Here is a 14,356-nt window from a genome sequence, read left to right on the forward strand (position 1 = left end):
TTCTGTCTTTTTCTTCCTCCGTGTCCCTTTACTCTGCCACCAGAGTTGAGAAGTTGAATCATGATCTGACCATGCCACTGACTTGGCATTCCCTGCTCCCCACCCCTGAGAGTGTACAATATAAAGCCTAAGATGTCTGACCCTTTACCACACCCATCAGTAGTCAAGCTGCCCATAACTCATGGATGGTCTGGGCAGTGACCTAGGATGGTCCTCACTTGTTGCCATCCTGTTCATAATCCACACCTCATCCCTGCCATACGCCAAGATCCCAGGCCTGCCACAACACTTGCAGTTTAATGTCTGGCATTGGCTGTTGGTGCTTGATCTTCCCATCATTTAATCTGAGATTCTCCTATGTTCTTGTGAATTGTACCTCTGACCGAACCCAAGGCTTCCTCAAGTCCCACAGAACCCCACTTCTAACCCTCAGTTCTTAGCTGGCAAACTGGTTAGGCGTGCTCTGTTCCTCCCCCTCCCCGCAAGTTGGCCATGTCCTCTACAGATCAGCCCCTTCCCACCTTTACAGCCACAACCTCTGCTTTACCTGTCTGTCACTTTTTGTCATGCCCTGTATTGCCAGTCTCTGGACCCTTAATAATGAAAGCTTTTATTTTTTGTGTGACTACTGTATGCCAGGTATTATGCTAGATGCCATATAACTATTATCTTATTTCTTAAAACTACAAAGTAAGCCTTTGTATTTTAGATTTGAGAAAACTGCGACTCAGAAAGCTCAGTTGTCCAAGGTCACACAGTTGGAAGGGCCAGGATTTAAAGCAAAATCCATCTGACTCCCAAGTGTACGTCCTCTGTGTCACCATGAAGCCTTCATACAAGTATCACCACTGCTCCTCTTTCCGATTTCCGTCTGTCCTTTCATGGTTCGTCTCCTCTATGATGATTTCTTAATTATTCCCAGTGAGAATTCATTCTCTTTCTCTAGCATTTGCATAGTATATATTTCTCCATCTTTTATCTTACCTAGGAACCTAAGAATCTGAACAGTTAAATTGCAGTTGGTTATACCTTTAGCAGTTTAAACCAAAGCTAAGGTTCAGGCCTTCTGACTGCTGTGTAGTCAGAGTTCTTTTTCTATACCACACCCAGTACAGCACCTGGAATGTGTTATGTGACATTACAAAGTCTAGTTTTAATAACGCAAATAGCTTTTGGTGAAGAGATACAACAAAGCTCCATCTTGGGATAGTTTCTTTGATATTCCAACCAAACTAGGTTTACAGAATTATAGAACTGAAAGAGATCTTAGAGATCATCTGCTGAAGCCCAACATGAGGAGGAACCTGATGTCCAGGGACTTCCCAGGGTAGGTACTGTAGAGCCAGTCTCCATCCCAGCCTTCCCGAGTCCACTGAGTACAGCACTCCTGTACCACCCTAGCATTGGGTTGTCTTTTCCACACCTCCTGAACTCCCTCTCTACTCAGGGGACACCTCCACCAGCTTGAGCACTATTTCCTTTTCTATTGAGTTATTTGTTTGTTCCTTTAGTTTCAGAACTTTTAGACAGACAATAGTGTGGTGAAGGCCTGAGGCAGGGAGTGGGTACGGGGTTTCACCCCTTTCAGGGGTTAATGGGGGAAAAAGGAGACACCTGTAATATTTTCAACACTAAAGATAAATTTTCTTAAAAAAGAATTATAAGTAAATCCTAATCTGATTTAAATTTAATTATGATTCCTTTGACTATTTTAATAGTTTTTTAGTATTATGATTATGGCAATAGATATGACATGGGTTTATTATGGTATTAAGCATTGGTATTAACAATGGAGAAAATGCTTAGATTTGTTTACAGAAATACTAAATAAATAAATAAAATCTTAAAAAAAGAAAATAAAGTTAGTCAACTCTAGTTAATTCACTCCAAGAGAGGAGAACACTGCTATAAATCATCCAAAAAAAAAAAATGTGTTTGGCCTTGTATGTGCAGTATAATTTTTCATCATTTCATACATTTTGAATTATCTTTAACATAAGCTAATATTAAATTTCTTGTGCATGACTGTTTAGTTGGGTATGGCAAGTGGCTTAAGTTTCTGGAAAAAATTAAACTCAACTGTAAAGAAGACACATTTTTAAAGAGTTGTTAAAGTAGAGACTTTCAGTAAGTGGAAACAGCAGGGGTTTGCAAATATACAATTCATTAGACCTGACCATAAAACTGAGCTGTAGAGCAAGAACTGTATTGTATTCACTTTGTATCCCTAAATTACATAAAATAACATCCTAGATACTCAAACTGAGTTGAGTGAATGAGTAAGAGTAGATATGATTATTGTGTTTAAATATTTTTGCTTATCCCTAAGCTTTTGGGCAGCAAAGGCAAAAACCTGTTGCTTTTATGATAGTCATAATCTAGGAAAAAGAAATGTACTATTACTTCAAAACTGGAAAAGTTTTCCATTAAGTCTTAGAAGTGGTTAGTTTCCAAATATGTGGTGATTTTCCAGATATCTTTGTTATTGATTTCTAATTTAAATCATTTGTGGTCAAAGAATATACTTTGTATAATTGGAATTATTTTAAATTTATTGAGTTTTTTTATGGCTCAGAGTATAAGTTATCTTGGTGTTTTCTGTGCACATGAAAAGAATGTATCATCTGTCGTATAGTGTATTGTATATATGTTAATTAGATCAAGCTGGCTGGTAGTGTTCAAAATTTCTGTATTTTACTGGGTTTTATCTACTTGTCTCTCAATTATTGAAAGAGGGGTATTGAAATCTCTAGCAATAATTGTGGACTTATCTATTTTTTCCTTGCAGTTCTTTTTTTTACTTAATATTTTTTGAAGATCCCTTAGATACATTTAGGATTGTTGTGTCCTCTTCATGAATTGGTCCCTTTATCATTACAAAGTGACCTTCTTTATCTATGTATTATTCATTGCTCTGAAATCTACAGTCTGATATTAATACAGCTATTCCAGCTTTGACTAGTGTTAGCATGACGTGCTTTTACTTTTAACCCGCTTGGGTGCATTTTTTACAGGCAGCATATAGTTGTGTCTTGTATTTTAAACTAGTCTGATAATCTCCGCTTTTTATTTGGGTTGCTTAGATCATTTACATTTCATGTGATTATTATATGGTTGGATTAAAATCTGTCATCTTGCTCTTTGTTTTCTATTTGTCCTGTCCTTTTTTATTTTCAGCAGTTGCTTTAGAGTTTATAGCTTACATCTTTAACTTGCTTATAATATACATTCAAGTAATATTGTATCACTTTATCTATAGTATGAGAACTTTACATAGTATATTTCACATAGTATACATACTATACTTTTATTTCCCTCATTCCGACCTTTGTGATCATATAGTTTACATACTCAAAATACAAAGTAATAACAGTACATTGTTACTACTATTGCTTTAGAGTTATTTGTCTTTTAAAGACATAGAAAAAGTAAGAAATATTTATATTTACATTTTTGCCAATCCCAGTGTTCTTCATTCCTTTGTATAGATCCAGATTTCCATCTGGTATCATTTCTCTTCTGTCTAAAGACCCTCCTTCTTTTGCATTTCTTTTTTTTTTTTTTTTTTTAAAGTATTAATCTTTTATTTTTTTTATTTTTTTTATTTTTTATATATTTTTATTGATTTCAGAGAGAGGAAGGGAGAGGGAGAGAGATAGAAACATCAGTGATGAGAGAGAGAGTCATTGATCAGCTGCCCCCGCAGACCCCCCACGGGATTGAGCCTGCGACCCTGGCACATGCCCTGACTGGGAATCTAATGGAGGCCTCCCGGTTCATGGATTGACCTTCAACCACTGAGCCATGCCTGCCGGGCTGTTTTATTTTTTGACTGGAAAACTAAACACTCCACCAGTCCAGGGGAGCTCCAGCCCCACCCTGACCCTTCTTGACATTGGCCACCCCTGGTCAGGGAGGGAGAAGTCAGTGTGCTTCTGGGAGTCTAGGCGGACAATAAAGGGCGAGTTGTTCACCACCTGCTTGCAGACCTTGTTGTGGTGTTGGGGGATCAGCAAGTGGGCATGGTGGATGGACTTGGCCAAGCCCAGCTTGGAGGCCTGGGTCTGTAGATGCCTCTCCGAGAAATCCTCAATCTTCAAGCCCAGGATGTAATCCACCTTCGTCTTGCCCTTGTCTAGCACCCCATGAGGACGAGGCACCACAGCAGGGCATTGCCTTCAAATATGCTGCGGGTCTTACTAATCCAGCCTCAATCAGCAGCTCCCAGGCAGCCTTGCAGATCTTGGCCAGGGTGAATTTGACCCTCCAGACCTCACATTTGTTCCAGAGCCCATAGTCACTTATCAGCTTCAGCTCTTGGTTGAGGTGGGATTTCTTGAAGAGTCTCTGCAGGTCATCACATAAGTTTTATGACAGACCCAGCTCTGGGCCACTGACATGTTGGCTCTCCCGTAAGTGAAAATGAGCTCTTTTACATTTCTTATGGTGCATGAGTCTTCTGGCAATGAGTCCTTCCTCCTTTTGCATATTTGCAGCATGTATATTTGACTTTTATTTTGGAAGATATTTTCACCAGATACGGAATTCTAGGTTGATTGCTCTTTCACTATTTTAAAGATATTATTTTACTGTCTTCTGGCTTGCGTTCTTTCCAATGAAAAGCTTATTGTCATTTAAAAATCTTTATTCCTCTGTGCGTTAGAACTGATTTCTTCGCTGGCTGCTTTTACGATTGCACTTCTATAAACATTCTTGAGCTTTTACATAATTTCCTTCAAATTCATGTACTTAAAATTTGTTGAGATTGTTGGATCTGTATATTTTTAGCTTTCATCAAATATGGACACATTTTAGTCATTATTTCTTCAAGTCTTCCCCGCCACCCCTTGGGAAGTTAAATTGTATATGTATTAGGTCACTTGAAGTTGTCCCACAGCAAAATGCTCTGTTGTTTGTTTTAGTCTTTTTTTCTCTAATGTTTCATTTTTGGATAGTATCCACTGTCAAATATTCAGGTTTCATCTTTTCATCTACATTGTCTAATCTGCTATTAATTGTGTTTAATGTATTTTTCCTTTCAGACATTATACTTTTTATCCTTAGAAGTTTACGTGGGTCTTTTTTACATTGTCCATGTCTCTACTTAATACACTCAATCTTTCTTTTACCTTCTTGAATATATGAAATAGATATATGATAACTGAATTAATGGTACTATCTATTAATTCTATCATATATGTCATTTCAGGGTCATTTAGATCATATTTTTATTTATAAAAAGTAATATTTAAAATATAAAAGCCAGTGAAAGCTGCTTGACATGTTACCGTTATATATGTGAGGGCTAATGCAGGTACACAAGAGTTCACAGAAATCTTTACTATAGAGCAGTAGCCTGTGGTTTCACCACTGGGTGGGTCTTAGGGAGGTACTTCATTCCTGAACCTCTAAGAGTTCTTGTGTGGGTCCAGTGGAGGCGGGAGGTGCCAGAGGAGACAGGCATCTGTCCTCCTGGAGACACTGCTGCCTGTGGCACCATCTGAGGTCCATGTTTTCTGCAATATCTCCCTGTTCTCTATGTGGCTGAGCGGTCTGATTCTCCTTCCTCCTCTGTCATTTGTACCAAATGGGCACTAACCTCCTCTCCTCCGAGGCTGTTACAGAACTCTTCGTACACCGAGGAAGAGTCTAGTTTTGAGCTGGGAGAGGAGTTATTACTGTTGGAATCTGTTATTTCAGCTTCTTCAGGGGAATGCTCAAATCAGTTAAGGAAGCATTTTTGTTGACATGCTTCTTCATAGGCCATTTCTCCTTTCTGGCTTTTCTATTCTTCATCATCACTGCTGGACATCCCAGTCCCAGGACACGGCTGACTCACGGGCGTCTCCTTCTCCTCAGTCATTTCGTTTATACTTTGCCAGAGACAAGTGCTCCTGAGCTAGACTCTTGTCCCTGCCAAGGACTTTCTGCCTCTTCACCGTGGTGGACAGACATCCCACTCGGGGTCAGTTTTGACTGATTGCTTTTTCTCCTCATTTTGGGTTGTATTTTCTTGTGTGTTTTTTAATACCTTATAATTTTTTTATTGGGTGCCAGTCATGTGGCATAGGCGCTAGATATTTTTGCACTTCTATAAACATTCTTGAGCTTATTCTAAGATGCTCTTTAGTGACTTTGAACAATGGAGACACAGTATGTCATTAGCCTGCTTTTATAGCATTATCTTATGTGACTGAATTTTGTCACAAGTATTCAAATGCAGAAAAGTAGCCGGCTGTATGGGCAAGTTCTGGCTTGAAATAGCCAGTCAGCAAGTTAAGTTGAACTCATTGCCTTATCTGAACCCAGGTACTTTTCACTTCAGCACTTTGATTCATGCATTCTCTCTAATAAGAATGCCTTCACCTCTGTGTCCACCTATCAAAATCCTTAACACCCTTCAAGGGTTGGCTCCAAAGCCTCTCTGTTGAACTATAGATAAACTGTGACATCTAGTGTATCTATCCCTTACTCCCTCTCTTCTTTGACTCTAGAATTCTCTGTGTTTCTTATGGGTGTTATCACAGGCTGCCTTGGAGTCTGCTCTTACTGTACCTGTATGTTTCCCCTGTCATATTGGAATCTCCTTGGATGTGGAGAACAGATCTTACCTTGTTTTACTCACTGATTCATGCAGAACATTGCATGGAGGGCCTAGCGCAGAGCGCTGTATGTAGTGACTAGATGTTCAATACGTAATTTGTTGAATGAGCGAATGAATAAATAAATTTTGTTCTTTGGGGGTTTTTTGGTTTTTTCTTTTCAGTTTACTTATTCTTCGTTTGAATTGACATCTTGAAAGTAGGTTCAACTCACCTACAAAATATCCCATAGTGTTCTTTGTACGGACCATTGCTCCCAACCAGAGTATTTCTTAGCTTTTTTTATATTAAAGGGTGAAATGAAAGGTTAAGAGTTAGACGCGCATTTGATCTTTTCCTGACCCTCTCCTGACTTTTGTGTGACTTCAAGCATGTCACTTGAACCTCTCAGTGACCTCAGCTGTGAAACGGGGCTGCCTGGTGTCACAGAGGGATTGTGAGGAGCCGCAAATCACAGTCCTTGTCTACACAGAATCACCTGCAGGGCTCTGATGCTGGCATAGAGTGATGAGGGGAATTCAATTTCTCAAACCAAGTGCCAGTTGGACCCACACTTTGAATATCTGTGGGAGCAATTAGATGAGAGTCCGTGAGAATCTGTTACTGTTCCTACTCAAAATATTTTTAATTTTTATACTTCTAAATATTTTAATTTTTTAGACAAAAAAAAACACCCTATATTGTAATGTTTCCCTTTTCAGGCTTTGAAGGTGGGAAACTATCACTTCAGATATTTTTTAAAAGGTTGAATTTAGGGAGAATAGAAGTACATTGAATTTTTATTTTATACAACGGAATTCAGAAAACCATCTGCCTCAGAGAGCATCTTGAAAATAATACTAATCCTATTTTAAAGATAAGTGTTTGATATGCCTGTATGTGTGTAACTCATGAAAAAATGTGTTTCTGACTAGCTTTCCTTGGCAGGGAGTGGTGTAGGTAGGCAAAACAATTGCCATCAAGTAGAGCAGGAAACAAAAATACTGTGAGCCAGCTTGCAGATAGAACCTTTTTATACTGTTCATGTGTCTATAAAACCTTTCAAAGAGTGGAGCTTAATAGATTTCCAAGTATTATCTATTTTCTAATTGGAAAAAAATCCATCTAACAGGACATTTCTTAGCATTGTATGTAGCATGTGCTGATTAACATTCTTTGACTGTTTTGAGTTTCTGCTGCTTTTAAACTAGCATTTAAATGGACCATTTGATTAATCATTTGTATACTGACTGTAATCCTCCCAAATTTCCTTTCTGAATTGTACATACTGTAAAAGACAATTATGTTGCCACAGATTAAATAAGCGAATTAAAACAGAATAGCGGCTTAATTTGACCTGTGATTTTGCTCTCCTTCCCTTTAGTGGAGCGTGTGCCACTCCAGCAAATAAATGAAGTCATCCATGACAGGTTGTGATGAATTGCCGTATTTATACTGTATATTTTAATAGCCTCACACTAATTTAAATTGAGCACAGAGTAAATTATAATTCAGTCACTTGACTGCTTATATTTAACTTGACAACTCATCCTTATTTGTCCTGGAGGTGTAGCGGAGAGCAGCGGAAACGCACTCAGGTATTTCAGCTCCTCGCTTAACCCTTTCTCCATGAGACGCTTCATGTTCAGAGTCTCTCCAGTTTGAAAAATTGAGCTCTTCCCATGGATAAAAATAGTAATAATAATAATGACAACTCAGGGAGTCCATACTTTCCTTCTACTTCAAAGAGAAAATTAGTGTTTCCATGCTTCTCCCCATTACCTTCAAATAAGGAATTGGACTTGTTTATTTTTAGCACTTTTAAAGCTCACTCACAGGAATGCCCAAGGGAAGGAGAATTAACCTTCCACCTAGAGTGCCAAATCTCCCAGAAAATGGAAGAGCATTTCAGTAGTTATCTGAAGGTAGATTTTACTTTCCCTCTCAAGTTCCCAGAAATTACTTTATTCACTTTTCTACCATTATGGAATCTCCACTGTTCTGGGTTATAGCAAATACCAAGCATGACCAAGACCTATTAGAGTGCAATGGATTGGCTCCACAACTACAGTATTACATTTTAGGTCAGTGTGGCACTTTTACTTTGGTGTTTATATCTTTGGTTTTAAATTCAGCTGTTGAAATCAAACAATCCATTTCCTTCCTATCTAGAAACAGTGTCTTATTTAGAGGATCATGGTTATAAGGAGCTCTTCAATTAAATCCCACATCACTTAATGGGCATTACTGTACGACCCTATGCAGGGTGCTGGGTGTGGGGAGGGAGCTAGAGAAAGATGGACAAGACTTACCCCTTGCCCTTGAGGGGCTCACAACCATTCTTTACTCTTTAGGCTTCTGTCTTTAGAAGATGAGGCATGAATGCTGAAGACAAATGTGATAAGGAGAAAAATAAAGGGCCAAAGCTAGAGATCAATTCTGATGGAGGGCTTTGGGGCTGGCTTCCTGGAGGTGGTGGTGGCAGCATTCAAGTTGAGTCTAAAAGATAAAAAAGGTTTTATGGTCAATGACTGTGGAGTGGAGAGAAGGAGCATACCTCAAGTGGAAGGAACAGCAGGAGAAAAGAGTAGAAGTGGGGAAAACACAGGATGTGGGGATTAGTAAAAATCTGGTTTCGATGGGGATTGAGTTTGTGGAGGGGAGTAGTGGGAGGATCTAGAGTAACAAGTTGTAGCTAGATTGTAGAAATCCTTGAATGTCATGCTAGAATTTTAACTTTATGCTAGGCCATAGGAGCCCAATTAAGGTTTTTGAACAGGGGAACGATATGTTTACAGCATGTAGTTTAGGGTTCATTCCAATGCGTTGGCTAGCCATGTGGGATCATGTCATTTATAGATTATGTGCCCGGAGATGCAGTATAGCTTAGTAGTCATAGTAAGTACTGAGTACATGTATTTTGAAACATAAATACGTGGTTCTCAACCTTACTATGGGTTAGAATTCACCTGAGAAGGTTTTTTTTGGTTTTTTTTTGTGTTTTTGTGTGTGTTTTTAAATACTAAGAGGTGGGTCCAGCCTTAGAGATTCTCATTCCATTATGCCTATGCGTCAGGATTTATTTAAAGTGTTCTTATATATTTATGAGGTAATTATAATATGAAGCCAGGGTTGCAAACCACTGCTTTAAGGTAAATAATAACTTCATCCCGTTTAGCAGAGTTTTTGAGGATGAAAGATTCCCTGTACTTGACGTGGTGGTGTGAATAGCTCTAATAGTTTATGGCACAGACTTGAAACAACATTAGATGAGTTTATTTTGTTGATGAGTTTTATACAGGAACAAAAAAGTAAGTGAATATTGTTGGCAAAATGACTATTGATCTGGAGAAATGTTTCTTGGCAGTTTTGTATTACACTTACAGTCTAGTTTAGTGAGAGCTTTTATAAATAACCCTAAAGCAAACTCTTGATAGAAACTGGCTATGCCTTTTTTTTCTCTTTCCCCTCCCCCAAATGGATGGCATTACTATAAAATGCATTTTAGAATTATCCTTTTCTTTCCTTGCTCTATCAGCAGTTTGCCTTTCATAATTTATGGATGTTTTCCTCCAGTATGATTTTATATATTCCGCAGTTGTAATACAAAATGTAGTTTAGTGTTGGATGGTGTATAACTACACTATCATAGTAATTTTGATGTTCAGTTTTTATCGAGAAATGTCTAGAGTCAGAAACTCGGCCACAGATCTTAAAATTGTCTTCCAACTATTTCATTCTCATCACTGTCTTTTTTAAGTTAAAAAAACAAAAGCAATTTCCCGTGAGTTGGCTTTACTGAATTGCTAAGTAAAATTTGAACAGTTGATGGCTTCTTTCTTTAAAAATCAGTGTTTGAAATAAACTAGAATTTATTCTAGGTAAGTTTATAAATAAAGTATTTTACACGTCTGCATTATGAATTTGACTCAGTGGTCCACATTTTAAGGGAAACCATAAAGCGTCAGTACATACTGGAAAATCCTCTGAGTCAGGACGGAGCCCTGACGTTGCCAGGCCGCGTGGCTCCTCAGAACCTTGGCCTCCTCCTCTACAGGGAGGAGATTAGATGAAATAATTTCTGAGGTTCCTTCAAGCCCCAGCATTTTATAACATTATTAGCAAAGAAACTTTATGTAACTGGAAGAATAAAAAAAGATGATATATTTTTAAAACTCCTTATTTCTCCTCTAACTGAAAACCCTACTTTTAAAATGTCATTTTTACTCATCAACCTCTTCTGTTTATTACTAGTGTCTGAATTACAAGGCAATTTTTTTTAATGGTTTCAGGGTCACTCCTATCTTTCTCTTCTGAAAATAACCAATGTGGCCAAAATAGGGTGTATAAATTAAGGATGTTATAACTTAACTGACTTTTAAAGCCATTAATACTGACCTTTGAGACCTGGCTTTTTCCTTGGTCCCATCAATCACTTCTGTACCACCTCCCCCAATACAAAGGGTTAGACAGATGTGAATACAGTTTGTATTACTGGGTGTTATAATTGTGGGGAGGAGAAAGGGGAAATGAATAGAGTTTAGTTTTTTATGTTTCGTAGTGAGTATAACTATATTTAATTTAAAGGTGAATAAATGTGTCAATGTATTCCTTCCCATATTTAGGTCATACTACTAGATATTACACTGGAACTTCAAAAGCAAATTATGTCTGAATTGGAAATTCTTTATAAGGTAATTTTTTCTTGGTCATTTTTTCCTTATAAAGCATGCCTGTGGTATTGGCTTACAGGCTTTTAACTACTTTTGTCTTATTTTTGTTACAGTGTGATTCATCGTATATCATAGGATTTTATGGTGCATTTTTTGTAGAAAACAGGATTTCTATATGTACAGAATTCATGGATGGTGAGTTTTCTCTTTTATAATATTTTAAAAGTGATTTTTGTGGGGGAGTGCTTTATAACCTGGTTTTGATATAAATGTCAAGTAGAATGAAAAATAATTAAAATATACTAATAATTACCTTTATACTCTAAAGCATCTTAGTGTTCAGGGTTTCTGGTGTTAAATATTTACAGCTTACATATAATTTCAAGAATGTCATTTTATTTACTTCTATTGAAAATTTAAATAGAACAAATGAAATGCTAGTCTAACCAGTGGTTTGATATTTGATTCTCCAATACAATCTGTCTTCACTTGCAAAACAGATGTTCTGTTCTTTCAGTGTTTCAATGGCCAAAACAGATTTTGCTTTTAAAGAAACCTATTAACCCAATGCCCTATATCTTTTAGAAAGAAAGTGGTTAATTGAAATATAAGAAATTGTTTTTTAACACAGCTGTTGAGCCAAGATGTGCTCAGCTTTCTTTGGACTCCAGCCCTTTCTATCCTTCTTTATTTTTTCATTCACTTCCAGTTTGGTGACTCTTTCGTGACCTGAATATTAAGGCAAAATGCTGATTTCTTGCTACCCTATCAGAGAAACTAAGTCATCATTGTTATTGTTTACCCATTTTAAATCAAGGAAGTCTTTAAATTTTGCATATTCCCTTTTGCAGTGTCTCACCCATTCAAAGTCAACATTTAAAAATATACTTAGTTCATTTTGGGAATTCTCAGTACATTACTGAAGCAATTAGTTCATGCCCTGCAAGACTTTTTAATGAGCCAACATTGATACCTTGATACTATAATAAGGTGTATAATGTGTTCTAAATTAGTTATAGTAGATGCTAGGAATTATAACTCTTACAGCCATAATGAGTAGTATGACAATTACCATTCAAGGAGACTGGGGAAAGAAAAAGGGGATTTATAGAGCCAGTACATGTTATTAGTTTATGACTTTTCATCATTCTTTTTGGAAGTCCTCAATTTTTCAATTACATTTAAAAAATTTTTATTCTGAAGGTATATTCAAATATCGTAAAATTCACAATTTTAATGTGTACAAATTTCATGGTTTTTAGTATATTAACAAGGTCACACAACAATTATTACCATTAATTCCAAAACATTTTTATCGTACCCAGAAACATACTCCTTACCAATTAGCAGTCATTTCCTATTCCCTCTTTTCTGTAGTCCTTGGCAACCACTAATCTATTTTTCTTGTCTCTCTGGATTTTCTTATTTTAGACATTTCACACAAATGGATTTATATAACATATGGCCTTTGTGTCTGGCTTCTTTCACTTAGCACAGCAATTTTCAACTGGTGTGCCACAAGAATTTTTAAAACATTAAATACCTGAATTATTTAGTCAGGGACACTGACCTCTTTTCCCTTAGATTGTCAAATGAAAAATGACAACAGCCAACACAACAATAGCAGTCTGGTGTGAATACCGTATCTTGAACCATAAATATATAGGTCATATAATAGAGTTGCATCTTACTGGTCACGTCACATAATAAGGTTGCTTCTGATTGGTTAATTCTTGGTACCAGAAATTCTTATATACAAGAATAGGCACCTGAGTTTTTTAAAAGTCACTTTGGAGCAAAAAAGGTAGGTAATTACTATTAATCAAAATTATACCTATTTTTTTGTCAGGTAGGCAAAAAATACATTTTTTGGTTTGCCACAGAATTTTAGTAGTTTATGTGTGCCATAAGATAAAAAGGGTTGAAAACTGCTGACTTAGCATAATGTTCTCAAGGTTCATTCATGTTGTATCATGTGGTAGTATGGTCATGTGCCACATAACAACATTTTAGTCAGTATTGGACCACAAAAATGACAGTGGTCCCATAAGATTATAATGGGGCTGAATTTCCTGTAAGAAATGGAAAAGTATGTAGTTCAGAAGGATTTACGTTTTCCTCTGGCAGGAGCAATATCTGTGGGGTTTGGCAGTAGATTCCCTCTCACTCACAGCACCTCAGTTTTGAGTGCACAGATTACATCCCAATCAGTCAGCGACAGACCTGTTTCACCACAAAGGAGCCTGTCCCCCAGCCTTACATATTCAGAGGGTGCTTACAGCCCTCCCAGATCAGGCTTGATGGTCCTCAGAATAATTTGCTGTAAATTCTTAGTTGAGGACCTAAGATCCTGTACAAGGACACAGGTCCACAGGAGCTACCTTGACAAGTATTCAGTTCCACTGCCAGTTTATTAAAAGTTTTTTGTGGTGGTGTAGAGCCAGACTGCTGCTGTACTTTGGAAATATCTTTGTAATGATACAAAACATAGATAAGTTTTATTTCTTCCATCGTTTGCTAGAGAGGTCACTTTGTGCCAGATAGTATCAATGGAACCAAAAACAAATTTCCAAAGTCAAAAATATTGAATCCTCACTTATACACCCTTTCCATGTTAAACACCATTTATTTCAATGAGTACAAGTTCTTTAATTCTGATTACTGCTCCAACATGCAGTGCCGAAACCACATTGCCATAACAAGCCCCTGCATTCCTTTATCTCTCTAGCTTGATTTCTTATGCCTACTCTTCCTCAGGAAGGATCACTTTCACTTCCTCCCTGCAGATCACTATTGTGGCGATCTACGCCTTCCCGGTCAGTTTCTCCTCAGTATTTCCCATCAGTCTAGCCCACACCTCTGCATGGAGCAGCATTGACAGCTTTGATGTTCTATTTTTGGCCCTATCGGAAGGAAGTGGAGGAGGTCTTGTGTATAATGTCCACAGCAGTGCACAGTAACGCCCTGGGCCTTCCCATTCACTCACTGCTCACTCACTGACTCACCCAGAGCAACTCCCAGTTCTGCAAAGTCCATTTATCATAAGTGCCCTGTACAGGTGTGCCATATTTTGTCTTTTATACCTTACTTTTACTGTACCTT

At 37.5% G+C, this 14,356-nt stretch overlaps 1 protein-coding gene and 1 pseudogene across 4 annotated transcripts in view; one reads left to right on the top strand and one right to left on the bottom strand.

The window, feature by feature from the left end:
- Nucleotides 1-14,356, top strand: part of MAP2K5 (mitogen-activated protein kinase kinase 5) — a 238,893-nt gene that overhangs the window by 79,416 nt on the left and 145,121 nt on the right. For all 3 annotated transcript variants that reach the window (XM_081134329.1, XM_081134330.1, XM_081134331.1), the window contains exons 10-11: nt 11,207-11,275; nt 11,368-11,449. In XM_081134329.1, the coding sequence (XP_080990455.1) occupies nt 11,207-11,275; nt 11,368-11,449 (151 nt within the window). The remainder of the gene's footprint in view (nt 1-11,206; nt 11,276-11,367; nt 11,450-14,356) is intronic.
- Nucleotides 3,822-4,400, bottom strand: LOC308564567 (small ribosomal subunit protein uS4 pseudogene; annotated as a pseudogene). Its single transcript has one exon. The product of its transcript is annotated as a small ribosomal subunit protein uS4 pseudogene (transcript).

The sequence above is a fragment of the Miniopterus schreibersii genome, assembly GCF_964146895.1.
Source record: "Miniopterus schreibersii genome assembly, chromosome: 1".
In the NCBI taxonomy this organism is placed as follows: Eukaryota; Metazoa; Chordata; class Mammalia; order Chiroptera; family Miniopteridae; genus Miniopterus; species Miniopterus schreibersii.